This window comes from Naumovozyma dairenensis, chromosome 9 (assembly GCF_000227115.2).
Source record: "Naumovozyma dairenensis CBS 421 chromosome 9, complete genome".
NCBI lineage: Eukaryota > Fungi > Ascomycota > Saccharomycetes > Saccharomycetales > Saccharomycetaceae > Naumovozyma > Naumovozyma dairenensis.
The window spans coordinates 449368-476980 of NC_016487.1; the positions used below are offsets into that span (position 1 = coordinate 449368).

Here is a 27613-nt window from a genome sequence, read left to right on the forward strand (position 1 = left end):
AATAATTTTGAAAGATATAAAAGGACTAAGGGTCGAGCTGGAATTAGAAACATTTTAGTCGTTACTTTATATCTTTTATTAGTTATCATTTTTATACTAGATAAGAGGAAGCAACAAAATCATACATTTCATAAGAATCTTATAGTCTTCTCGTCAGAAAATCAAGATTCAAAACTATATCCAAATCATATTTTACATGGAAATTAGTTTTGAAACCACCCGACTCGGACGTAACTTTCCCGGGAAAAAAGCATGTCGGAACAACTTTCTTCCTTCTTGAGAGGGTAACCGCAAATCCAAGACCCGTGCCCCTCGGCATGTAAGACATGAGGTCGGAGTTCTCATAGCCCATGGAACCCGTGGAACGACTCCGGGCTCCGAGACAACAGAAAAAACGCAAACGCAAACGCAAACTGAAAACTATGACTGAGTTGCCCCTCCCCACCGTCCGTTGCCTCGTCGCACCAAGTGGTATCCATCTGTCAAACCGTCCCGTTAACTGTCAAACTGTCAAACTGTCAACACATAGCAGCAAGCAAAGTGGGAAATATCTTCCAGCAGCCAACGGCAGACAAGCAGACAAGCAGACAAGAGCAGCAACGCACGCCAAAACTATTCCAACTCCAGGTCGAACAGTGGAAAAAAAATAAAAAGCGAAGGCTAACAATAATCAAGCCTGACAAGGTCTGATTTCCTTTATTTTGCTTCGACCAACCACAACATTAAGAAAAGTGTCAAGTCTTGAAAAGGTGTAGTCTAACAAGCCCAACCTTTCCCAATAATACCCATTGTATACTTCGTGACAATTGTAATCCGTCTCCCTTGTTCTCGTATACCCTGTTAGAATAAACATTCATAACGACTATAATATCTGATCTACAAACAGGAAAAAGGAAAAGAAAAACAAAGACAAAGACAAAGACAAAGACAAAGACAAAGACAAAGACAAAGACAACCAAGCAATGGGTCGTCCAAAGAAAGAAGTTAGTGAAGAGAAATTTGAACGATTTCAAAAAGAACTGGAAATGGCAGGTGATAATGTAGACATATTATTGAAGGATAAAAGAGGAAGATCCACTGCGTGTCTTCTATGCCGACGAAGGAAACAAAAATGTGACCATATGCTCCCCAGTTGTACAGCATGCTTGAAAGCAGGAGTCAAATGTGTCCAACCTTCTAGATACGGTGCTGTTCAAGACAGCGATAATAATGATGATGTCGGTCCAAGGAACCAAGATATTGAAGTGCATGGTGCTTTCCTCAATTCAAAAGAAGAAATGGTACAACCCAATAGAAACATTCCATTGCCAGAACAAGCTACTTTTAACAATAAATGGATGAATGATCAAGGAATAGCAGTACCAACCATACACTACCCATCAAATTCCCAATCTATGGTAGACACAAGGATACCTGTTATACCGAAAACCTCATTCCCTAGAACAATATCAGAGCCAACAATACCTGAAGAGAAAAATCCAACTAACTTAGTATCACATGCATTTGTTATGAACCCCAAACAAATACCTACTCCCCTATCCTCCCTATCACATGATCCATCTCCACCAGACACTGCTTCTATCGAAGACACTCCAGCCATTAAAAAGAGGCAAAAGAAAATGAAAAAAGTTAATGAATCTAACGGGCTTTCTAGTACAAGAAAGCCTAAAGAGAACAAAAAGGATCGATACACTTTATTTCTTGAAAGAAAATTAAATCATCTGGAACAATTAATTCAACTACCTGCTGGTGGTGCAGCTTTCCAAAAGAAATTATCAAAATATAAAATGGTTGGACATCTCATGGGTGATGTAGGAGACTTAGATGACTTGGAAAGCATTCAAAACATCAATAATACTACTAGTAACAATACTGTCCAGAATATACCAAATATATTACCTTTACCAGCTTCTGCTTCGCTCTCAACTTCCAATAAACAATTGCCCTTCCATCATTTTGGGTCCATAATCCCACCTTCTACCGGTGTTGGGAATGTTAGCAGCTTCGTTAACCAAAATAGTAACCCTTACCACAACCAAAATACAAATATGATTCCAGTGTTATCATCAGATTCACTTGATTCTGTTGATTATTCTAACTGTATCTTCGCCAAATATAACTTAAAAGAGTTTTTCAATTATGACCCAGCCTTTGAATTTGATGAACAATTATCAAGATCATTCTTAGACACTTTCTTTACGAGATTGCAATTCAAATATCCCTTATTGGATGAAAAAGAAATTTATAACTTCCATAACCATTATACCACAAATGACATCCATTCTTATTCCAAATTCCATTTCCATTTTGCTTCGGGTAGAATGTGGTTAGTCTTTAGTATTAGTGCATGTCTTCATATGACTACGGGCAAATATAAAGGATTACCTCCATTTCGTTATTTCTCTACCGCAGTAAGACATATTGCCAGATGTGAGAATAAATTAAATGACGTTCAAAAAGTAGAAGTATTGACTTTATTGATTCTTTACATCGTAAGAACAGATAGAGATTCATTGGTTTTGTACGAAATCATTAAGGATGTTATGGACATTTGTCAAAATAAATTATCTTTGAATACATGGAATCCTCAAGATCCTTTTGCTAATAAAAGACTTCGATTATTTTGGTGTGTTTATTTACTAGAAAGAATGATCTGCGTGGCTGTGGGGAAACCTTATACCATAAAGGAATCCGACATTAATTTACCTCTTTTCAACGAAAATTCATTCAATACAAAGGAGAACTCTAAACAACAGGGTGTTCATTTCATTAATCAATCTTTGAAACTACGCAGAATAGAATCAAAATTTGTAGAAATCTTGCAAATTTTACCCATAGGTGTAAAATCTGCAGCCACAGTGAGACAAAAACAATTACCTTTAGTGAAAACCTTTTTCCGTGATTTGGAATTATGGAGAGCTTCGTGTTCAGTGGATGATGTTAAAAATTATGAAAATGAAACATTGAAATTATATTATTATAGATCTGTCCGTTTATTAATCCAACCCTATTTAGAATTTTTAACCCCAGATGATAGATTATTTAGAGAATGTCAAGCAGCAGCTGGACAAATCTGTCAACTTTACAAGATTTTCCATCAAAAGACCGTTTTTGGTCATTCAACACCAGCGGTTCATACTGTATTTGTTGCGGGTGTCACATTAATTTATTGTATGTGGTTAGCAAGAAATTTTGATGATGAAAGAAGGAAAAATTTGGGGGATTATTCGAAACATACGAGACCATTAATAAGCGCCTCATTATTTTCCACCATGGATGATTTAAGAGCTTGTTCTGTTTGTCTTTATGTAATGACTGAAAGATCAAAATTTGCAAGAGTATTTAGAGATACATTTGACCAATTGATGAACGCTACGGTGGGCAATTTAATAGAAAGATGTGGACCCGATTCTGCCGAATTAATCCATTTAACATCCGGGAAATACGACGTGGAAACTTTGGAAGGAAACTCGAAAACCCGAGCATTGGTCGAAAATAATCAAATACCTGAAAATAATAAAGTAGATTCATTAGTAAAGACATCTAACGGTTTACCTCCTGCAATCGCAAGAGTTTTCGGTAAAAGGCAAGCCGATGAACATGTTGGTTTTGTTGAGAATTCCCAAGTAGATTTAGAAGAACAAAAGAAATTCAAAAAGAGGCAAGGTTTACTGGAGAAAACCTCAGTTCCTAAAAGTTTAGCTGATTTATTAGTCAAATCTGAAGGTGAATCAAACACTATTGAACAAGAAAAGATAACAAGTTTGAGAACAGAAACCGTTTCTAATACTGAATTTGATGCTCAAAATCTTCGTAATCAAAATAGCTATGTTATCAAAAAGCCGTTAAATCAATCTGAAAGTGATTGGCAGCTTTTTCAAAAACAAGCTGTCATGCAACAACAATTAGCTCAACAGAATTTACAGGCTTACTTATCTACATTACAACATAGTGGTACAAATACATCAATACAATCACAACAACAGCTAAATAGCTATATAGCACCATCTGCTTCTGACTATGCGGTCTTAACTAATAATCAGTGTATCACTAATGCACATAGTTCACAACATACTGATAGTAGCACAACAGGGAACCAGACATTACACAACATAGCCCAATCTTTTAATGCATCTTTTGGTAAATCTGATATACCAAATGGCTATTGTATTTCAAAACCACAACTACACAAAGAAGGTAAAATTGCCGTTATGCCGTCAACTTCACGATCGTTTCCAATACAACAGAATACTTCCTCAGTTGGTGATATATTATTCAGTAATGGTACTCATGAAATGATTAATAATATCTCCACATGGACAAATAATGCAATTACAGATTCGATGGGCAAATTATATGTACCAGTATCCTCACATACATCTCGTCCGGGCCAGAATGATCCACAACGTCAAAACCGAAGCCAGCAAGAAAATTCATATGCAACTCAAATTTCAACTTCTTATTACTCTAATACTAATAATAATGGACAGAATTTTCCAGCTCGAGATGGTCAAGGCAATTCAATTCCTTATCAAAGGCCTTCGGAGAATAATCTAAATACGCATCTGAAAAATCCTCAGCTAGCGCGCGAACTCAAGAATGGTAATTTGACTGATCTTCCATCTTCCCAGGTAAATCATCAGAATTTATCAAAGGTGTCTAATAATGATTGGGAAACTCATGTTTCTGCGCCAGCTGCCGAAGAATTCTGGACTGTTAATGATGACTACGGATTTCTAACTTAATCAAGGCAAAAAAGTTAATCTCGTCATATAACGATATTTACTTCTCGACACACCTAATTTCTACGGCATATGTAATTACGTACTTTAATTTTAATTTAACAATCGGACTCTAAATTCTTTCAATATTTCTTTGCTAGTTGCATCAATTAATATTTCTTGTTGTGTCTTCATATATAAATTTTGTTTTCTTTACATTCAAAATTCAAAGGCCGGGTAAAAATCCTTTAAATAATAATCGCTCTTGAAATCTATACTACTACAAAACTATGAAATTTTGATCTTTTTGTTTTCAAGATCTCATCACGTCTTCTATCCTTAAGTTAATATCAATATTATATTCCTGGAAATCAGTCACAATTGATCCGTCAATTAATTCAATAGAATGTCTCAACCGAGCAACACATCATTCAAATTCCTTTCTCTTGGTGGTAGTAACGAAGTAGGAAGATCATGTCATATCTTACAGTACAAAGGTAAAACCAGTTAATGTTGGATGCAGGTATTCATCCTGCATATCAAGGTATGGCATCATTGCCATTTTATGATGATTTTGATTTATCGACTGTAGACGTATTATTAATTTCCCATTTCCATTTGGATCATGCTGCGTCATTACCATATGTTATGCAAAAGACAAATTTTAATGGTAGAGTATTCATGACACACCCTACCAAGGCAATTTATAGATGGCTACTGAGAGACTTTGTACGAGTGACCAGTATTGGTGTCAATTCTCCATTAGATAGAGAAGAAAATTTATATACCAACGAAGACTTAGTGGAATCCTTTGATAAGATTGAAACTGTCGATTATCACTCGACAATTGATGTCAATGGTATTAAGTTCACAGCATTCCATGCGGGGCATGTACTGGGGGCAGCTATGTTTCAAATTGAGATTGCTGGTATGAGAGTCTTGTTTACAGGTGATTATTCTCGTGAGAAAGATAGACATTTAAATTCAGCAGAAGTTCCACCATTGTCATCGAATATCCTTATTGTGGAATCTACATTTGGTACAGCTACACATGAACCGCGTTTGAATAGGGAAAAGAAATTGACCCAAATGATTCACCATACAGTATCCCATGGTGGAAGAGTGTTGATGCCTGTGTTCGCTCTTGGAAGAGCTCAAGAATTAATGTTGATTCTTGATGAATATTGGGCTCAACATGCAGAAGAACTAGGAGACGGACAAGTACCAATATACTATGCGTCTAATTTGGCGAGGAAGTGTATGAGTGTATTCCAAACGTATGTTAATATGATGAATGATGATATCCGTAAAAAGTTCAGAGATTCTCAAACCAATCCATTTATATTTAAAAACATATCCTATTTGAAAAATCTGGAAGAGTTCCAAGATTTAGGACCAAGTGTTATGTTAGCTTCGCCTGGTATGTTACAAAGTGGTCTTTCCAGGGATTTATTGGAAAGATGGTGCCCTGATGAAAAGAATTTAGTATTAATTACGGGTTATTCCATCGAAGGTACTATGGCCAAATATTTAATGTTAGAGCCGGATACAATTCCATCTGTTAATAATCCGGAAGTTACTGTGGCAAGACGTTGTAATATAGAGGAGATATCTTTTGCAGCACATGTTGATTTCCAGGAAAACCTTGAATTTATTCAAAAAATTAACGCAACAAATATAATTCTGGTACATGGGGAATCGAATCCGATGGGTCGTCTGAAATCAGCCATCTTATCTAACTTTAATGCTCTAAAAGGTACTGAAAACGAAGTTCATGTTTTCAATCCTAGAAATTGTGTAGATGTTGATTTAGAATTCAAGGGAGTGAAAATAGCGAAAGCTGTTGGAAATATTGTAGATGAGATTGATAAAGATGATTTGGAGAACTTACTTTCTACAGATACAGCGCAATCATCAGATGGAAGCGAAAAACACCAGTCTAAAGAAGATGGTACGGCCAAAGCAGTGGAAGAGGAGGAAACGACAAATCAAGATACTGTACATGACGTAGTTGTATCTGGAATTTTAGTTTCCGACGAAAAAAATTATGATTTAAATCTCGTATCGTTATCTGATCTGAGAGAACACCATACTGAATTATCAACAACTATATTGAGAGAAAGGCAAACAGTATATGTAAATTGTAAGAAAGAGTTGATATATTGGCATATTTGTCAAATGTTCGGTGTCGTTGATGTTCTAGTGGACGAAGAAGACATTACACATAAATTGAATGTGAAAATAGAAAAAGAAATCGAGGATGGTACGATATCAAAAGAATCTAGTAAACTGATCTTAAAGGTTATGGGTGATATTCGATTAACTGTTGTGGACAATATGGCCATTTTGGAATGGACACAAGGTTTGATAAGCGATACTGTTGCGGATTCTATCATTGCCATACTTATGAGTGTTGACTCTGCACCAGCAAGTGTGAAAATGAGTAGTACATGTAATCATTCCCATGGTCATGACGAGGTTAGTGATAATACCGCTAAAATAGAAGAGGAATTAGAACAGCATAGTCAAGTATGGAAAATAAAGCAAATATCGAATTTGTTTAGAGAACAATTTGGCGAAACATTTACAATATTTCTAGATAAATTAACCGAAGCTAAGTCAAACGACACAGAAGATATTCTCGGAGCTGTCACCATTGGGAAAAATGAGGCACGTATAAACTTTTCCAAGATGAGAGTAGAAGAATGTAATTCCAATCCATTGAAAGGTCGTGTAGAAAGTTTACTGAAGATCGGTTCAGATCTAGTGGCATCTTTATGTTAGAAATAGTTGAGCGAAAGCAGGCTTTTAATAAGAATCTCTTTTCCTACCTATATATCCATTTGTTTATATAAAGTCTACCATCTAAAGATAAATCGGTATTATTATCATGAAAGACGAGATATTTATGAAATTTTGAAATTTTCGAATATGAAAAAAAAAATTTCATTACTACCTCATCCCAAATTCTAAATAGAGCTCATCGCATTTCTCGATTAGATAAAGGTGATTTTGACAATCTATAACTTAATACGCTCGCTGTTGTTAAACCAGTGATTGAGTTGATTTATGCAAGACCTACTCTAACAAAAGAATTGAAGTTTGTGAATATGAGTAAAAATACGGCGTCAGAAGCATACATTGATGATTCCACTACGTTTGAATCCTTTCAATTAGATTCCAGATTACTGCAAGCTATCAAAAGTTTTGGCTTCCATCATCCTACGTTGATTCAATCTACAGCTATTCCTTTAGCCTTACAGCAGAAGAGAGATATTATTGCAAAGGCAGCAACTGGTTCAGGTAAGACATTGTCGTATCTAGTTCCTGTCATTGAAACTATTCTAGATTATAAGAAAACAAGAGTCGGTAATGATATCATTGAAGAAAATAGTACTTTAGGGATTATATTAGTACCAACTAGAGAATTGGCACACCAAGTGGCCACAGTCTTGGAACAGATGATTCTATTTTGTTCTAACGACATTAGATATTTGAATATATCATCTGACATATCGAATTCTGTGCTAAGTTCTTTATTGACGAACAGACCAGAAATCATAATTTCTACTCCTGGGAAACTAATGAATGTTTTGGAAACAAAAATTACTTCGATTACATTAGAAGATTTGAAATTTTTAGTTATTGATGAAGTTGATTTAGTTTTAACATTTGGTTATCAAGAAGATTTGAATAAAATATCAGAATATCTGCCATTAAAGAAAAACTTGCAGACCTTTTTGATGAGCGCTACTTTAAATGATGATATACAACAACTGAAGCAAAAGTTTTGTCGTTCTCCAGCAATCTTGAAATTTAATGACGATGAAATCAATAAAGATCAAACGAAGTTAATTCAATATTATGTTAAAGTTAGTGAATTTGATAAGTTCTTGATGTGTTATGTTATCTTCAAGTTAGGTTTAATAAAGGGGAAGACTTTATTGTTTGTGAATAATATTGATAGGGGTTATAGACTAAAACTGGTCTTAGAGCAATTTGGGATCAAATCATGTATATTGAATAGTGAGTTACCAGCAAATTCCAGACAACACATAGTGGATCAATTTAATAAGAACATTTATAATCTTTTAATTGCCACAGACGATACCGAATATATCAAAGAAGAAGAAGACGAAGATGAAGATGAAGGCGATAGCAAAGGCGATGAAACAAATGCGAAGGATAAGGTTGAAGTCGGTGTTGAAGGTAAAGATGACAGCACTAAGGAATCAGAAACTCAAAACAAGAATAATAACAAACAAAAAACCAGAAAGGATAAAGAATACGGTGTTTCTCGTGGTGTTGATTTTAAGAATGTTGCGTGTGTTTTGAATTTCGATCTTCCAACGACTGCTAAATCTTACATTCATAGAATTGGTAGAACTGCTAGAGCTGGGAAGTCAGGTACTGCGATTTCCTTTGTTGTCCCACTTAAAGAATATGGTAAACATAAACCATCAATGTGCCAAACGACTAAAAGAGATGAGAAGATTCTATCCCGTATCATCAAACAACAAAGTAAATTAGGACTAGAAATGCAACCTTATTCATTCGATACCAAACAAGTAGAAGGTTTCCGTTATAGATTAGAAGATGGGTTCCGTGCGGTAACCCAGGTAGCGGTAAGAGAGGCAAGAATTAAAGAATTGAAACAAGAATTACTAACAAGTGAGAAATTGAAAAGACATTTTGAAGAAAATCCAAAGGAGCTACAGAGTTTAAGGCATGATAAAGAGTTACATTCTGCCAGAGTACAACAGCATCTAAAGAGAGTTCCAGAATATCTTCTCCCAGAAGCTGCTAGAAAAGGTGGTAAAAAGGTGAATTTTGTTCCTTTCCATAATCCTAAAAAGAGCCGTAGAAATGGTAAAAAAGGTGGGAAAGTGGGTAAACGTAGAACAGGTAAGTCTGATCCATTGAAAAACTTCAAATAAAAGTCGACCCTTGGTGATCTCTCGCATATAGTCTAAATATATATTTATCCGAAAAATAGAACATATTATATTATTCAGTATTAATAAATTAATGTACATTACTAAAACTTATAGAGAGAGATTTGCAGAATAAACAATATATAAACTCTCACGAGCTTTTTGCTCGGCGATAAATGAGTTCTGACCTCTTTGTTATGCTACATTACTGCATGTGCTGTAATCTCCGCTTAAAAGGACAATGCTACTTCGACAAACAGTCATCGATTATTGTTGTACAAATCGTGCAAAGCTATCTTCTCACAAAAACCTTGAACAAGTCTAAGATTAATTAGTTCAAACGAACTCTCTTGTAACAGAAACGCTATTGATAAGTGTTAATGCCTATGCTACCGGTGCCTTTAGTATCACGATAATTGAATCCCCTCTAAGGAACAATTTACTAATGAATCTTTCACGGTTTATTATTTGCTTCCCTTTCTTCTCAGTCCAAAGTTCTTTAACATTCTCTAAAACCATATTACAATGTCTATCGAATGCTTTTACTCTAGCTATAATTTTATGATTATTCCTTAATGAAATGATTACTGGTACTTTAGATATCACCGAGTCATTTATAAGAGACATAGGGCCATGTTTAAATTCGAATTCTTCAAGTTGGTTTAGTTCTTCTCTCGATAATTCTGATTTTGGACGATCTATTAGCTGAGCTCTGTATGAGGAGGGTTGTTTCATTTCATTATGAAATAGTATTGTTAGTAAAAAACGTTTTCTTAAATATTAGTAAGGTAAAAAAGTGAAGAAAAACAAATACATACGACATAATGGTGTGATGAGTAATTTTTCAATGGAGTGCTTCTGGTATGTATGATATTGTTGTTTTATGCGTTTTTTCACTAACCAAGCTTTTAAAAGTTGAAGTTCTTACTTTTTTCTAATAAATTTTATATATTGAATCTGTAAAATGATACTTTTTCAGTATAAGGCGGAAAGGAATTTCAGCGACTGAAGGGATGACATTCACTAATGGGAATCAGAACACAGGATCTTGACACAGAAAATACCATTATCGCAATATATATTACTTCGCAGTTTATATTCGAGAACTTATTGAAAATGCTAGGATGTTTAAAATGAGCCCAACTCATCTCATTACTTTTTGATATAAAAGTATGGTTTATATATAGTTTACAGGAAGCAAAATTCAAAAAGATATTTATGTGAATTGAATAGAATTACAATTTTCTTTTTTCTTTTCTTAGTAGTTTATATGTACATGTTGATATCATCTTACACTCCACTTCTATAAATATTTTGACCTTGATGCCTTAGTTGGACGGTTTCATGTTTCTCTAATGCATATAAAGCTTTATCTAATGCTGCCTGAGAGAATTTATTTGAATCAACAAATTCTCTTCTCAAAGTTTGGTAAGAAGTTGACCATCCGATAGGTAATCTTCTTTTCAATTCTTGTTCAATATTACGTATCTCTGTCATGATGTTAGGAGCATTTTGGTTCATACCACCAATTGGATCTTGTGATGCTGCATCCATAGTGGAAGCCTGAAATAACCTAATTGCTTCATCTACATGTTTTTCATGTGCCACGGGACTTAATTCTAATTTGGCTAATGATTCTGTGATACGAATAATAGCTTCAAGTTGACGGATAGTAATTGGGATCGATGATCTTTCCGTGGATTCTAATTCGTTTATTAATAGTTGTTTCCTAATAGTAACAAATTGGGAGGATAATCTTTCTGCAGCTTGTGGTGAAAGTCTTGGAGCACATTTCATTCTGCAATAGGTTATATAACGTTTCATCTTTTCCATAGTTAGTTCCGAACCTGAATTTTCCAAATCTTGATCATTTTGAGTTGTAGAATGACCTGTATGAATATTAATAACATGATTTGCAATAGATATATCACGTTCTTCATTATGTTCATCTTTCACGATAAAGATCATATCGAAACGGGATAAGATAGTAGTTTGAAAGTCTATATTTTCACCTGGTGATTTTAAATCATCGTAACGACCATATATTGGATTTGCTGCTGCTAATACACTTGTTCTTGAATTTAATACTGTAGTGATCCCAGCTTTTGCGATGGAAATAGTTTGTTGTTCCATTGCTTCATGGATGGCGACACGATCTTCATCTCTCATTTTATCGAATTCATCGATACAAACGACGCCACCATCTGCAAGGACCATTGCACCACCCTCTAAAAAGAATTCTCTTGTTGCTGGATCTCTTTGAACACTTGCAGTTAGACCTGCCGCAGATGACCCCTTACCTGAAGTATATACGGCGATTGGGGATACTTTCTCGACGAATTTTAATAATTGAGATTTAGCAGTACCTGGATCCCCTAATAATAAGACGTTAATATCTCCTCTTAATCTCATTCCATCTGGTAATAGTTTTTTTGACCCTCCCATTAATAAGCAAACTATTGCCTTTTTAATATCTTCATTACCAAAGATAGATGGGGCAATTGATTTTGTTAAAAGCTCATATAAGTCATCTCTTCTACTTAATTGTAAGAATTCTTCTTCTTCTTCTTCTGAGAACATTGTCATTGAATTCCAAATTGAAGAAGTTTCCACATCAGTTTGAATACCGAGGATTTTAATGTAAGGATTTCTAATTGCGATTCCACCATCATTTGTGTTACCCCCGGCCATTCTCTTGGAGTTATAAATGGAATAAATCCCCACTATAGTGACACGAGTACCTGGGATGACACGATTAGTTAAATATCTATCACATGACATGGTAATATTTCTTGGCATTTCCCCCACGGGTACTAATTCAGGAATTTCTTGTAATTTTAAGAATTGTTGATCAATGAAATTGGAAGATTCATGAACGATTAAATATGGATCAGGTCCACAATTTTTCCCACCTGGACCATCTTCACCACCTCCGATATTTGAAGTTTCTGATGATGATATGTTTGATCTACAAGAATGAGGTAATGTTATTGAGTTACCTGATATGGAATTGAAATTGTTGATGTCCATTGATGTTGTATGTCTACAAGATTTACACATTAATGATAAATGGGTGGCACGAGATGAAAGTACTGATGCGGAGATGATTATACCTGATAAACGAACTATTTTCGAGACATGTTCCGAATCTAAATTTCTTAAAGTAGTCTGGTTTGCATTTGAGTTCAAAATTAATTGGAAATTTGGTATCAATGCGGAGGAAGAATCTGAGGGGAGATTATCGTTATCATCATTAGAGTTTTGTTGTTGTTGTTGTTGCTGTTGCGATGAGGATGACCTTGTCAAACTTGAAATTCTTTTGGCCACTTGAGTGATGGCGTTTTCAAATAATGGAATCACGTCCGATGGTTCATCAGATAACCTTTTATATAAATCTTCATTATAGCCGATTAAATGTTCCATGTTTACCGTTAGAGAGTAATTTCTCACTAGGAGAGCATTTCTCAATTGATCTCTGTAGATGAAATGAGAATTTAACCTAAACTCCAAAATGAAGTTTCTAAATGATTTAATTATTTCGATGTTGTCGTCATCATTGGAGGAGTCACCTTGCAGGACTGGAGCACTGTATATTTCTGGTCTATCGAAGGACATTATTATGGATGGATGGATAGATGGATGGATGGAAGGATGAATGGATGGAGGCGGAATTTATATACTGGTATGAGTGAGCGACAGGATAGCGATGAATGAGGATGTGTCTGTCTCTTCCTTTGCTCCTTGCTTTAATGAAGTATCTCGATTTGAGGAGTGAATCAATAAAATAATCAATAAATCAACCAAGACAGACGTATATCTGTAATGTATATGTGTATGTCTATATAAAAATCTTTTACCAGATCCATCCCATATATTACATTTCCTAATCGGGTAATCTAGTGCGAACATACACGAACTGCCCTTTCTGGTCGAACTTCTCCAGCAATCGATCAAAAAATATATGTACATTTAGGTATATGTATATGTCCATACATATATAGGTGTGTATGTCTATTTATATATATATATTATGTTTTCCGTTATGTATATATAATGTATATATTATGTATATCTATGTATGTATATACATGTGTATGTGTATACATACATAGGTAGATATAAGTCCTGGACAGCTTGCGACGTATTGTGGACTACGTATTTCATGAAATGGTCGTGATACAATACAATACAATACAATACAATGTAATATAATATGCTACAGTATATACAATACAATACAATACAATACAATACAATACAATACAATACAATACAATACAATATATGTTATAACACGAAGTAGAGAAATTCTGTTCTTTCCAGTCAGACAAGAAACTCAATCCGTCTCTCTAGCCCTCATGTCACCAGAGAGCTTACCGCCACAGGCCTCTCGCTCTGGCTTTCCCATCGTCGCCTCGCCTCGCCTCGGCGTCGCTTTCGTCCGGTGGAATCCTAGACAAGATTACATAGATTACATAGAGTACAGAGAGTACATAGAGTACAGAGATAACATAGAGCCGATTATTCATGATATTAAATACAACTCTTAACTTATCTCTAGCACTCACAATAGCTGATATATCACATATCACATTATCATATCCAGTTACATTGCCGCGTACCCACATTCTCGTCGCGTGACCTATATTGTCATCGTTTATCTAACATCTAGCATCCAGCATCATGAATAATAATAATAACAATACTATCGAGGCCCCACAACTACCTATCCCAGGAGAATCAAATAATAACAATGCTATCCCAATAATACCAGAGGGACAGCAAATAATGCAGCAACAGGGGCCCAAAGTGGGCATGGATCTTTATTTCGATCAAACTATGGATTACATGGGGAAACATCCTGTCTTAACAGGCATAGCTGCATTCTTAACATTATACGCTACAGCAGGTGCATATAAATCTATATCAACAAAATTAAACGGTGGGAAAAGCGCTTCTTCCACTTTCTTGAAGGGCGGATTTGATCGAAAGATGAACCAAAAGGAAGCTTTACAAATCTTGAATCTAAATGAAAATTCATTGAATAAGAAAAAATTGAAAGAAGTTCATAGAAGAATTATGTTGGCTAATCATCCAGATAAAGGTGGATCTCCTTACCTTGCAACAAAGATTAATGAAGCCAAAGATTTCTTAGAAAAGAAAGGTCTCAAGAAATAATGATGGACACCCAATCTTCACTAGTTTCGATCCTCCTTCCCTACCGCATCTCCTCTGTACATATTGTATACATATATTTCATATTATAACATAAAAAGTTAAGAAAATATATATATATAAACGAAAATCTAAACCATATTATCTTTTTTCCTACTTCGGTTCAGACTGCACAACACCGAACATACATCCATATTTAACTAAAATTAACATTGATACTAGGAAGATTCTTAAACTTCTTACGACTTTCAGCGTTCATAATAGGTGAAGGTATAGTGTTCAATGTACCATTATCTATGATCGATCTATCATTAGCCCGAGTATAGATAGTTGATGGCGACTGCGATGACAATGACGATGACGGTGACGATGATGAATTTTATTCGATGATTTGCTCCTCTCTCCATCGTTCAATTTTTTACTATTATTAGTTTGAGTAGCAGTGGCTGTAGCGGTAGTAGTAGTAGTAGCAGTAGCAGTAGTCTTATCAACTGACGTTCCCTGTTTCCAACTATCAAAATCAATCAAAGCTTGCATACATCCCCATTCTGTGATTTTTTTACTTAACCAATGTAAATTGACAGGTTTTGTCAAATAATCATTACAACCAGAAAGTAAAGCTTTCCTTTTGTCATCAAGAGAATTTGAAGCAGTTAAAGCGACAATAATAACTGGAGCTTGATTAATATTTGATGCAGGAATGATTTTTTGTTTTAAATTATTTTCTTGAATCCCAATACCTTTTTCCTTTTCAAAATCTCTTATCTGTCTTGCTGCTTCAATACCTGATAATACAGGTAATTGTAAATCCATAAAAATTAAATGTAATCCACCTTCTTTCCAAATATCAACAGCTTCTTTACCATTTTTGGCTACTTTATATGATATTTTATGTTTTCTTAAGAATGAACCTAAAATTGCTTGATTAATTACATTATCTTCAACAATTAATACATTAATCTTAGGGAAAACTTTTTCACTCGTTGTAGTAATACCACTCAATAGAGTATCATGAGAAATACTTGAAATTGAGTATGTAAAGGTTGGATTGGTTGTCACCATTGAAATTGATGGGAATGATGATAAATTGGGTGTTTGTACTTTTAAACTAGGTGACATGGGTGAAAATGGTATATTATTTTTCCTCCATTCATTCTCTAACATTGGGTGGAGGAGACCAATCTCTTGTTCAATTAAGGGGTGCTGTTGTTTTTGCTGTTGTTGTTGTTGAGATGTGTTCGTCAGATCTGTCTCAGGTTGACTTTCGGTTTCAATCATATGATTTGACTTGTATTGTAAAGGTAATTGAAGTTCAGATTGTCCCTCTTTATCACTTATATTTATATCTATACCACTATCATTTAATATGGAACGTTTCAACTGTTCTTCTTTAAAGGTACCATCCTCATTATAATAATTTTTCGGTAATAATAGAATTGCCTGTTTTGGCATATCCATATTCCTATCATGATCATTACCATTTGGTGTAATAGCGTCATTATTATTGCTGTTATTATTATTACTAACAGTTTCATTATATGTTCTTCCTTCTGATACCCTTCTTAATTGTTCTTCATTGGTTATTAATTCATAGTCTGTTACTGTTGGTTGCTGTTTTACTTGCGGTTGCTCTTCAGGGACATCAACATGTATTTGTTGTTGTTCTATGTTATCATGGAGGTTTCCCCCGACACTGCTGTTCAATGCTTCCTCTGCCTGTTCCTGTAATGCGGGAGAGGAAAATACTAATAAGGGATTCCTTGAAGTTTGTGCACCTAAAGATTGGAATAGTTCGTGATAAATATTAGTAACCAATTCATCTGGTTCAAATATGATTCTATAAATTGAATTATCCATTAGTTCAATGGTATAATTTAATGGACTATGACATATAACGTTACATGGATTTAAAATTGATGTGTCAGAGCTAGTAACGTTAATTGTTGTCCTTGTTTCTGTTTTATCGTCGTCAATGTCTTTATCAGCATCTTTGGCGGTAAAATTATTCTCGTTAGAATTATCGTTATTTTCATTGATAGATGATGATGTTGGAGTAACTCTATTACTATTATTGTTAAAAGGAATTGTTCTAAAATTAGAATTTTGAACTTGGTGAAGATTAGTATTATTAGTAGGAGAATAAGAATAAGGATGAGAAAAAGTACCAGAACGAATATGTGAATGAGAGTAAGAATATGAATATGAATGTGGTTGTAAAGAGTTATAATTTGATCTTTGATAATAATTATGATGGTTATAAGGATTATGATTGTGTTGAGGATAACAATGAGATTTATGACGACGAGTTGAATGTCTAAATTTATTATTTATTTTTTTGTGAAGAGTGTAAGGAGAAGCAGAATTGAAACGCGGTATTTGTAAATTTCCTGAAGATAAAATATGTGGACTGCTCGATTTCGCTCTTTGGAGACTTATATCGTTATTATTGTTATTGATATGTGTTGGTAGTTCATCATGTGCGGATAATAAAGGGCTGCATCGTATTGGACCAGGTTGGTAAAGAGGTGATTTGCCGCTATTACTGTTAATGATATGTGTTTTATTTGTTATTGGAATTTGTAGTTCTAATTCTTGAGGTTTTTCATTGCCATTTTCTCGGTCATGTTCATGTTCAGGACCATTTTTGATAATGTTATTAATAGGATAATCCTTATCATCAGGAGATGTCTTGGAGGACGCAAAAGAAGATTCTTCTTGTTGTATATTCTCATAATGGCCGATTGCAATGGAAGGATTATCATGTACTTTCGTCCATCTCGCTGAATTCAATTTTAGAAAGATCTTCGTTTTCAAGTCATCGATTGTATCATAGTCATTAAATTCTATTGAAAATGGTTCATTGATGATTCCATTGTGATCATCGTCGATATCCAATTGAAGCCAAATTTTTCTCAATAATGCGGAATTTAATAAAGGGTTCTTCATCCCGGGTAGCGGATTAGACATCAATGATGGATGGGGTTGCCTATGTTATTTACAATTCAGTATTGGCTTGACACGTTCCTTGAAATTGTTTGCGTAGCGTCTCAAATTATGTAGTTCGTTTGAGAATATGGTTCCTATTGTTCATATGTAAGTTCCAGTTGCGTAAAGCATGGGCCACACTTCGATCATTTTCCAATTTCCTTCTGTAAATTTCAATTTCAAAATTTCGACGCGCCAAAAGGAAAACGTTTCAGCATCAAAGGAATGTACTTCCGAAGTACGGGAAGTTCAATATATCCATATATATATATATATAGCATTCAGACCATGCACATAGACTATATATTATTAGATTGATTATATTCATGGGACTAAATGGAAGATCCGACTTGTTTAGTATTACATGTAGCTTTTGAACTTTTCTTTAAAACTTTAATAAACTCATTAGCGACATTATATATACAACTATATGTAAGTCGTTTTATTTATTATTTACTGATCTATGCAATAGTTGGTTTAGATTCACAACCTGGACAATTATGAAGAATTTCATGAATGAAAACGTCACAATCGATGCAAAAATCACTGTGGCAACTTGAACATCTATATCGTGAACTTGTTAATAATGATCCATTCCTTTGATTTTTCAAAGTTGGAAATTTCAATTGACAACTGAAACAATTTTCTGTTGGAAACGTTTCATTTGAAGGAACCTCCAGAAAAGTTTTCAAGGGCATTAAATGATGATAAGATCTTGCTAAATGAGTAGATAAGATCAACATAAGATCACAACATGGACAAACTGTTGGTAATGAACAAACTTTGCTATGACAACTAGGACAGAAATAACCTCCATATACTAATTTAGAATGACATGAACAAAAAGTTGGTGAATCTTCAAATATCCTTGTTGGAAATCCCATTTTCACCAAAGTAAAACCTTTATTTATCTTGTTAACTGGTAATGGAGTCACTGCTTCGTCAAATAATTCTTTAAAATGCGTTTCATCTAGCAAAATTTTATAAAAGGAATCATCTCCATAGTTTGTTGCCATACATAATTCTTTACATATGGCCACTTGTGCGGATAACCCGATGACTTTAACACGGATTTTTTCTTGCACTAGAGAGTTTATTGTTTGATGAATATCACCCGGGTCAGTACTTGATAAACTTCCGAATATTATTAAGACTTCTCTAGTACAATGTGCTGGTACTGGTAATAATAAACCTCTTGCCATTTCTAAAGCATTTTGTAAAGATGGGTTACCTGCAGGTTCTTGTTTCCTAATTGATTTTAATACATCAATATGATCTTGTGGGTTCCCTCCAACTTGACTGACTAAATGAGCCAATCCATTTTTCATTACTAATATTCCTAGTTGAGAGATTGGATTTTGATCGAAGAATTCATGAACGAAATCTATAGCGTATTGAATCATCATAGCATGACGATTTGGTCTAAGATCCTTTTCTGCCATAGATTCACTACAATCCAATGTTAATATTAAAGTTCTAATGATACCTCTTTGATATGGAGTAACTATTTTTTTGGCAGTACGTTTCTTTCTTGCTTCAATGATACTAGCAACTAATGAAGCCATATCATTTTCTTCATCCACAGTGACTAAATCCCAACTTCTCTTAATCTCATCTTCCCATGCGTACCCACCACTTGCACCTAATAGATTTTGGTTATTTGATGCCTTCTTCTTTTTCATCATTTTCCTTGAACTTTGCTTATCCCTTTTCTGATTGCTGATGCTGATGCTGCTGCTACTGTGGCTGCTAGTGGCACTACTTTGGATTTTATTACTAACTACGGTTCCAGTTTCATCTTTACTCTGAGGGTGATTATCTTTTGCAAGCACTTCAATTGGAGTTACAGAGGCTACTTTAGAAGGTGTCTTTGTACTTTCTCCTTCTTCTTGGTCTTCTTCTTCTTCGTCATTATCGAAATGGACCTTTCTTTTCAAAGTTCTTGATTTCTTGGTGGATAAGTTAACCACGTTTGTATCTTCATCTTCGTCCGATTCCGATTCCGATGATATGACGGGGGGCATAGCGTTCACGATAGTCAAGGGTAAACTGTCTGCTACTGCTGTTTTGTCTTCTAAGCTGTTATTTGTTAATTTCTTATATGAGGCAACACGTAACACCTAATCTTACACGCAGAGACCCTTTTCTATAATTAATCCATATATCTCGCTGGTATCTACGCTATGTAGGTTTCTCGTTTCTGTCTTTGTTTAAGATGAGATGTAATCCCGTGATTGTTCTAGCTTTGGAACACAGACACACTTCCGGAACCGAACTGAAACGTTTTTGTTTTCAAAAGTTTTCAACGGCGCGCGCAGTGCAGTGCGGTGCAGCGCAATGCAGTGCAGTGCTTCGACGCCCTCGATGGCGGCAATTGAATCTCCATTTTTGCATAGTTCTCGGCGACGGATTAATGCATCTTTCCAATTGTCATCTTGATGAATAAATATATTTCTCTATGGAGCGTTTTCATATTCATTCATTCAGTAATATATACATACAGGATTCGGCCGAGAGAACAACAGAGTTGGATGTTTTATACAAAACCGTCGATTCATCCATTATTATCTCAAATGAAATACCTGTTTTGCTACTAGATACATACGTAGTAATCATGGGTGGAATATCATGGTTAACAAACTGTTAACTACCTTCTTGACTTCGTAACGTAATCCAAGACCCCCCATACAAGGTCCCTTGATCAGAAACTCAAGTACAGAAATATTATATTCAGTTATACAGATCAGAGAATTATACTTTTACAGGTACAAAAGTCACAATACGGTAAGTAATAGCCCATTAAACGTCGAGAATCTTTCTCTTGCCTAATTAGAAGATTTTTCATCAAAGAAACAATATAAAAACAAGGACCCTGAACCATCTCATCTCATCTCATCTCATCTCATCTGCTCTCGTCTCATCTCACCTCACCTCACCTCACCTCACCTCACCTCACTTCGCAATAATTCCTTTACGAGTCTCTATAAATATACTAAAAAATAATATCATACATATAGCATAACACAATCATTTACTTATACTAGGTAAAATATGGGTTCAGATCAAACTTCAGATATTGAAAAAAAATCGGACATGATGTTGTAACTTCTTCATCTGTTTCATTATCCAACGATTCATCTACAGACAATGACATCGCAGACGTGGATGTCGCATTAGTCTTCTTGAAGGAAAACGGATTCAATTCAGAATCAAATTCAATAGACGAAGATGCCAAGAATAATAATGACGATAAAAAGGCAATCTTTTATGGTGCTCATAAATTGGAACCTCGTGTATTACGCAAAGTAGACATGTTCATATTACCATTCCTTTGTGCCACTTATTTATTAATGTTCTTAGATAAAGCATTATTGAATTATGCAGCTTCCATGGGTATTAAAAAACATTTAAAAGGTGATGAATATTCTAATTTGGGGACCATTTTCTCTGCTTCTTATATCTTTATGGAACCCATTGTCACTTATTTGATTCAAAAATATCCAATTTCAAAAGTTATGGCCGTTTTCATCACTTTATGGGGGGTAGTATTAACATGTCATTCAGCTTGTAAATCATACGCTTCATTAATGATCGTAAGAACTCTCTTGGGTATTTTCGAATCTTCAAGTGCTGTTGGTTGTATTGCCATTAGTGGGATGTATTATACAAAATCAGAACAAAGTGCAAGAATTGGGTTTTGGGCTATTCAAGCAGGTACTGGTTATATAGTTGGTGGGTTAATCTCATTTGGATTTTTACATTATAATGGAACAGAATTCACTTCATGGCAAATTATGTTCCTTGTCGTTGGGTTAGTCACTGTATTGTTTGGTATAATAACATACTTCTATTTACCTGATAACGTCACTAATGCTTGGTTCTTAACAAGGGAGGAAAAATTACAAGTAGTTGAACATATTAGAAGTAATCAAACTGGGTTAGAAAATAAAAAATTTAAAATTGAGCAAATTAAAGAACTATTTTTCAAAGATAAATTGACTTGGCCAATGCTTTTAGTCACCGCATGCTCTCAAATTTCTACTGGTGCAATCGGTACTTTCTCCACTACCATTACTGCCACTTTTGGGTTTGATAAATATCAAACTGCTTTATTACAATTACCAATTGGTGCTATTACTGCTTTAATTATTTTAATTACTACACAAATGATATCACGTTGGGGAAATCTAACATTGATAACAACTTCAATGTATATCCCAGCTATTATTGGATGTATTGTAATGATAGCTCTACCATTGTCTCATAGAGTGGGTAATTTATTGTCATTATATCTTCTTTATAGTGGGTCATGTGTCATTACGAACATCTATATTTGGAATTCATGTAATACATCTGGTTATTCTAAGAGAATCATTAGAAATGCTGTTACTATGATTGTTTACAATGTCTCCTGTATTGTCGCTCCACAAATGTTTAGAGCATATTCTGCACCAAGATACATTCCAGCCAAGATTGCCCTTTTAGTCACTCAATGTGTATGTGTCCCATTACAATTATACATCGGTTATTTATGTAAGAAGGAAAATGCTAAAAGAGATAAAGAACAAGAAGGTCAAGATACTAAGAAATATCAATTTTTAGATCTGACAGACATTGAAAATAGAAGTTTCAGATATATCGTTTAGTTTTAAAGAAAACGTATCCTAATAAAAAAAAAAATTCCTTGTCAATAGACCCTTATTAGTACTATTCTTTTCACTCAATCAATCCGTACAGTAACAGATGTATTAATTACTGTGGCATAATATATAGACTATATTTTAGATAGACCAATTCAATGAAAAACTTTGTATAATAGACGTCAATAACATATTCATAATAATCTAATTAGATAAAAGATACTCAAAAAAAGTATTTTCTTATTGAAAGAGATGTCATCATTGGGTATTTTAGGACAGTTGATCTTACTAGACTTGAAGAGCACCTTATTCTTTCTTTTTTTTTTTATTAACTTGTTGAATTTGTTTACTTTTTGTTTCCGTTTATTAGTATAACAGATGAAAACCTTCGCTATTTAACCTTAGCAACTGTTAAAAAAATAATTTATGGGTTTTAAGACTTTGAACAAAACCCTTATTGAGGCCCAAAATTTCCTATTACCTCCTGCTTATGGTATCTCAAAAGCGACATAATAATCTAATTTGAAGCATATGTTGGCAGTGACACATTTTTTAGATGTTTCTAAAAATATAATTTCGAGTAGTTCTTCGAAACTCGCAGGGAGTATTTTTTTCTCTAATTCTGGAAATAATACTTTGGCACGGAACCATCCTATGCGGAATGTGATTGTTATCTTATCTTCGATCTTCAATTAATTATTATTAATGAAAACAATGCAATTCACGGAAGCTTTCTCTGAGAATATATAAGATACCTCAACGTTTAATTGAAGTTCTTTTATTGAAAAGCTTCAATTCCTTATTAAATCAAGTTTACTCTGAAATTCATACAATTGGAAGTGCTATATAAAGAATTATAAATTTCCTGTCAAGATGTCATTTACAAATGAGGAGACACCCTTGCGGTTGGGAAATTCGAACGACAACCAACCTCGACTTAACAATAACAACAGGTCACAAGTGCATTATATATCAATCCCTTTGAACAATAATCCAGAATTCAGTTCTAACGATGGATCGTCCCCAACCCAGGAAGCCACATTTTCAACAAGAAGGAGATCAATTCTAGATCAACCAATTGGGTCTTTTAGAGGTGTCAACTCTCTTAATAGATTTGCAACTTCATTAAGAAGAGCCAATTCTTTTAGGAATATTGAAGTGAACCCGGAAATTGAAAGATCTTTTTTCAAAGATGATAATGATGAACTGTATGATCCTGAAACATTGGCTCCTTCCCACGATGGAAGAAGAATGTCTGTAAGTTTAACTAACGCCATACCGAATATTAACCTACGTCAATCAATTCCAAACATCGATACAGGAAGTGCTGTATTCCAAGATACAGAAGATTATGGATCAATAAGAAGTGGTATTTCAGCAGAAAACCAATCATCATTATTACGTCCATCAATATCGTTCGCTGATTTAATTAGTAACGCAAATTTTGATACCTCTATTATTAATGACACTGATTCAATTACACTTAAAAGAGTAGAAGGTAAAGATGGTAAAATTGTGACGCTTATCGCAGGTCAATCCACTGGGCCACAAACGATCTTCAATTCTATTAATGTTTTGATCGGAATTGGATTATTGGCCTTACCATTAGGTTTAAAGTATGCTGGTTGGGTTATTGGGCTAATCCTTTTAATGACTTTTGCATTTGGAACTTTCTGTACTGCAGAATTGCTATCTAGATGCCTAGATACCGATCCTACCTTAATGTCCTATGCTGATTTAGGTTATGCCGCATTCGGTACTAAAGGACGTGCTTTAATCTCATGTTTATTTACTACTGACCTGTTAGGGTGTGGTGTATCATTGATTATTTTATTTGCTGATTCTTTAAATGCATTATTCCCAAATTATTCTGTCACATTTTTTAAATTCGTTGCATTCTTTATAGTGACACCCCCTGTATTTTTACCACTAAGCATTTTGTCAAATATTTCACTGTTTGGTATCTTATCTACCATCGGAACTGTTTTCATAATCTTTTGTTGTGGATTGTATAAATCTACTTCTCCAGGATCCTTATTAGAACCCATGGAGACCCACATGTGGCCATCTGACTTTAAAAGTTTATGCTTATCCATTGGGTTATTAAGTGCATGTTGGGGTGGCCATGCTGTCTTTCCAAATTTGAAAACAGATATGAGACATCCTCATAAATTCAAAGATTGTTTAAAGACAACGTACAAAATTACATCAGTTACCGATATAGGTACTGCTGTAATTGGGTTTTTAATGTTTGGTAGTTTAGTTAAAGATGAAATCACAAAAAATGTACTATTATTACCTGGATACCCAAATTTCGTCTATGGATTGATATCGGGTTTGATGACCGTCATTCCAATTGCAAAGACGCCATTGAATGCGAGACCAATCATTTCAGTTCTTGACGTTATCTTTAAAGTACAAAATGCAGAAAGTAAATATGAAGGTACTAAATTAAGATTCGCTAAAATTACTCAAAGTTTAAATTGTATTTTCATTAATTTAACCTTTGTTATTATCGCAATAATCTTTCCTGCATTCGACAGAATTATCGCATTCTTAGGAGCAGGATTATGCTTTACAATTTGCCTAATTTTACCGTGTCTGTTTTACCTCCGAATTTGTAAATCTACGGTTAAACCATGGGAAAAAATTGCATGCCATATTACCATTTTCATCAGTGCGATTCTTTCAATCCTGGGAGTCGGCGCTGCTATTATTTCTTAGAAACAGTAAATGGACGGGTTCACGAGCGAATCATTTACAGAGAATCATCCATACCATTCGATATGATATGGTACTGCATTCCCTTTGCTAAATAATATCAAACCAAAAAGAAGCAAACATTCTAAAAAGTATATAAAAGGAAAAAGAAATTTAGTGTGGCTTTTTTTTTATTTAGGTATACTTACTATCATTTAAAAGGGACTGTACATACTCATTGAAAAAAAGTATCTAAGCATGAAAAAACTTTCAAGCCTATCTTAATATAAATGTATTTAATTAATGTCATAGTACATTCTTACCCTCTTTGTACGTACATATGGTTAATAAATAGCCCATATAACGTTATGTATATTGGCGCTTAATTGTTTTCATTAAAAAAAAGTTTTGAATTTCGCGATGAGCAAAGCCGCTGAGGAAGTAACGTTATCTATGAGAAGCAAATTTTTCAATAAAATTTTCATAACTATATGAATTATACAGCTAAATGTATAGTATTAAGATGTTGACCCAATAAGTAAGTAAGGTATCCGCCATGTCTCAATTTATTGCCACTTTGAAAACTAATCCAATTAATCTGATCACGGGAGATGCTTCTGAACCATTAGGATTGGTGAAGAATTATTTGGATTCTGTCATTGGAGAGTACAGGCAATCATCTAACAATAAAACTGATATCGATAGTATTACAGTCGATGGCTTGGATGCCCACCAAGTTTGGTGGCAAGCAAAAATGGTCATTGATAATATTGAAGGTGATCTGATGAATAATATACAGGAATTAAAGGAAATCCTTGAATCTAGGGAAGATAACCATGGCTCTGATTCAGGACCTGAAGAAGAGGAATCTGACGACGAACAAGAAAAATATATTGAAGAAAAACAACAAGAAGATGACGAAGAAGAAGAAGAAGAAGAACCAGAGGAAGAACTTGAAGTCGCTCCTCATGATATTACCAAAGAACAAGAAAGTGAGAAGGATGGTCTTGAAGATAAATATTCAGATGCACATGCTTATTCAGATGACGAACCATTAATAAAGGAAAAAGAAAGTAACGATACTGAAAGTAAAAATATAGGTAAAGTATCAGGAATCGATGATGACTTTTTCAATCTTGAAGACTTCAACAAACAAACATTAGCCCAAGAAAATGAAGCAGAAGATGAAGCAGAGGATGAAGCAGAGGATGATGAAGATATAGATTATTTTGCCGATATGCCTTCCGATGAAGAGGAAGAAGCTATATATTACGATGATTTCTTTGATAAACCTGATCACAAGAACGACAAAAGATCGCTTAATAAAAGAAATGATAGAAATGCAGAAGTGACTGAAGAATTGGATGAGTCAGATTATGATTCTGCGTTAGACTCTGCCAAATTAGATTTATTCGAAGAGGATTACGCTGAAGACTCCGATGGTGCCTTTGAAGGTATGGAAAATGATGAATCCAAGTTATCGAATTTTGAAAAACAGCAATTAGAAATTCAAAAGCAAATCCAACAATTAGAAGAGGAGGCTGTTGCTGAGAAGAAATGGGCTTTGAAAGGTGAAGTTAAAGCTCAAGATCGTCCTGACGATGCTCTTTTAACCGAAGACCTTGAATTTGAAAGAACAGCGAAACCTGTTCCAGTCATAACATCAGAAGTAACAGAATCACTGGAAGAAATGATCAGAAGAAGAATTCAAGAAGTAAAATTTGATGATTTAGAAAGAAAAAATTTATCCTCTCTCCAGACAAGACAACCAAGACCAAAATTCGAATTAAGTGATGTGAAATCCTCCAAATCACTTGCCGAATTATATGAAAATGATTATAACGGTACATCTAATGAAACAGAGATAAGTGAAGAACTACAAAAAGCGCATGATGAAATTACAGAATTATTTACCAACTTAGATTACAAATTAACGGCACTTTCGTCAGCTCATTTCATTCCAAAGCCAGCGCAGAAGGCATTGGAAGTTAGAGTGGAGACAGCAGCCATATCGATGGAGGATGCCCAACCGCTCACAATGTCTAGCTCATCTACTTTAGCTCCACAAGAAGTTTATAAAGTTGGTAAATCAACTAATGAAAATGAAATCAGGCTAAATAATGGTACTATAATGTCTAGAGATGAATTGACTAGAGAAGATAAGAACAGATTACGTAGGGCTATGAAGAGAAAGAGATCAAAGAGACAAGCCTCGCAACCGGCAGCCAAGAAGAGTAAGAAAGATAATGTCATCGAGACTTTATCCAAGGCTAAGAATATTACCGTTATTAACCAAAAAGGTGAAAAACATGATATCAAAGGTAATACACAAAGAAGTCCACGAAATCAAACTAGTGGTAACATAAAGTTATAGTAAGACTCTTATGTAATCAATCTATTCTATAAAAAAAATATAAAACTGAAATAAAAATACGTTTTTGTATACTAAGGTATACCC

The 27613-nt window shown here is 34.4% G+C and overlaps 11 protein-coding genes across 11 annotated transcripts; 7 read left to right on the top strand and 4 right to left on the bottom strand.

Moving 5' to 3' along the window:
- Window positions 1–962: 962 nt before the first annotated feature.
- Window positions 963–4745, top strand: NDAI0I01940 (uncharacterized protein; the record flags this gene model as incomplete). The annotated part of the gene is made up of 1 exon (XM_003671958.1): window positions 963–4745. One exon carries the CDS (start codon window positions 963–965, stop codon window positions 4743–4745), a length of 3783 nt encoding a protein of 1260 aa, XP_003672006.1.
- Window positions 4746–5231: 486 nt separating this feature from the next.
- YSH1 (cleavage polyadenylation factor subunit YSH1) lies at window positions 5232–7505 on the top strand (the record flags this gene model as incomplete). Its single annotated transcript, XM_003671959.1, has 1 exon — window positions 5232–7505. One exon carries the CDS (start codon window positions 5232–5234, stop codon window positions 7503–7505), a length of 2274 nt encoding a protein of 757 aa, XP_003672007.1.
- Window positions 7506–7831: 326 nt separating this feature from the next.
- Window positions 7832–9658, top strand: DBP9 (ATP-dependent DNA/RNA helicase; the record flags this gene model as incomplete). The annotated part of the gene is made up of 1 exon (XM_003671960.1): window positions 7832–9658. One exon carries the CDS (start codon window positions 7832–7834, stop codon window positions 9656–9658), a length of 1827 nt encoding a protein of 608 aa, XP_003672008.1.
- A 381-nt stretch (window positions 9659–10039) lies between these two features.
- On the bottom strand, window positions 10040–10478 carry SMD2 (mRNA splicing protein SMD2; the record flags this gene model as incomplete). The annotated part of the gene is made up of 2 exons (XM_003671961.1): window positions 10040–10367; window positions 10474–10478. 2 exons carry the CDS (start codon window positions 10476–10478, stop codon window positions 10040–10042), a joined length of 333 nt encoding a protein of 110 aa, XP_003672009.1.
- Window positions 10479–10945: 467 nt separating this feature from the next.
- Window positions 10946–13270, bottom strand: MCM5 (MCM DNA helicase complex subunit MCM5; the record flags this gene model as incomplete). The annotated part of the gene is made up of 1 exon (XM_003671962.1): window positions 10946–13270. One exon carries the CDS (start codon window positions 13268–13270, stop codon window positions 10946–10948), a length of 2325 nt encoding a protein of 774 aa, XP_003672010.1.
- A 1068-nt stretch (window positions 13271–14338) lies between these two features.
- PAM18 (Pam18p) lies at window positions 14339–14833 on the top strand (the record flags this gene model as incomplete). The annotated part of the gene is made up of 1 exon (XM_003671963.1): window positions 14339–14833. One exon carries the CDS (start codon window positions 14339–14341, stop codon window positions 14831–14833), a length of 495 nt encoding a protein of 164 aa, XP_003672011.1.
- Window positions 14834–15124: 291 nt separating this feature from the next.
- On the bottom strand, window positions 15125–17797 carry SSK1 (mitogen-activated protein kinase kinase kinase SSK1; the record flags this gene model as incomplete). Its single annotated transcript, XM_003671964.1, has 1 exon — window positions 15125–17797. One exon carries the CDS (start codon window positions 17795–17797, stop codon window positions 15125–15127), a length of 2673 nt encoding a protein of 890 aa, XP_003672012.1.
- Window positions 17798–18276: 479 nt separating this feature from the next.
- On the bottom strand, window positions 18277–19839 carry SSL1 (TFIIH/NER complex subunit SSL1; the record flags this gene model as incomplete). The annotated part of the gene is made up of 1 exon (XM_003671965.1): window positions 18277–19839. One exon carries the CDS (start codon window positions 19837–19839, stop codon window positions 18277–18279), a length of 1563 nt encoding a protein of 520 aa, XP_003672013.1.
- A 1287-nt stretch (window positions 19840–21126) lies between these two features.
- THI73 (Thi73p) lies at window positions 21127–22461 on the top strand (the record flags this gene model as incomplete). The annotated part of the gene is made up of 1 exon (XM_003671966.1): window positions 21127–22461. The coding sequence occupies one exon, from the start codon at window positions 21127–21129 to the stop codon at window positions 22459–22461; it is 1335 nt and encodes a 444-aa protein (XP_003672014.1).
- An 867-nt stretch (window positions 22462–23328) lies between these two features.
- Window positions 23329–25179, top strand: AVT1 (Avt1p; the record flags this gene model as incomplete). The annotated part of the gene is made up of 1 exon (XM_003671967.1): window positions 23329–25179. The coding sequence occupies one exon, from the start codon at window positions 23329–23331 to the stop codon at window positions 25177–25179; it is 1851 nt and encodes a 616-aa protein (XP_003672015.1).
- Window positions 25180–25711: 532 nt separating this feature from the next.
- On the top strand, window positions 25712–27529 carry MPP10 (rRNA-processing protein MPP10; the record flags this gene model as incomplete). Its single annotated transcript, XM_003671968.1, has 1 exon — window positions 25712–27529. One exon carries the CDS (start codon window positions 25712–25714, stop codon window positions 27527–27529), a length of 1818 nt encoding a protein of 605 aa, XP_003672016.1.
- Between the last annotated feature and the right edge of the window lie 84 nt (window positions 27530–27613).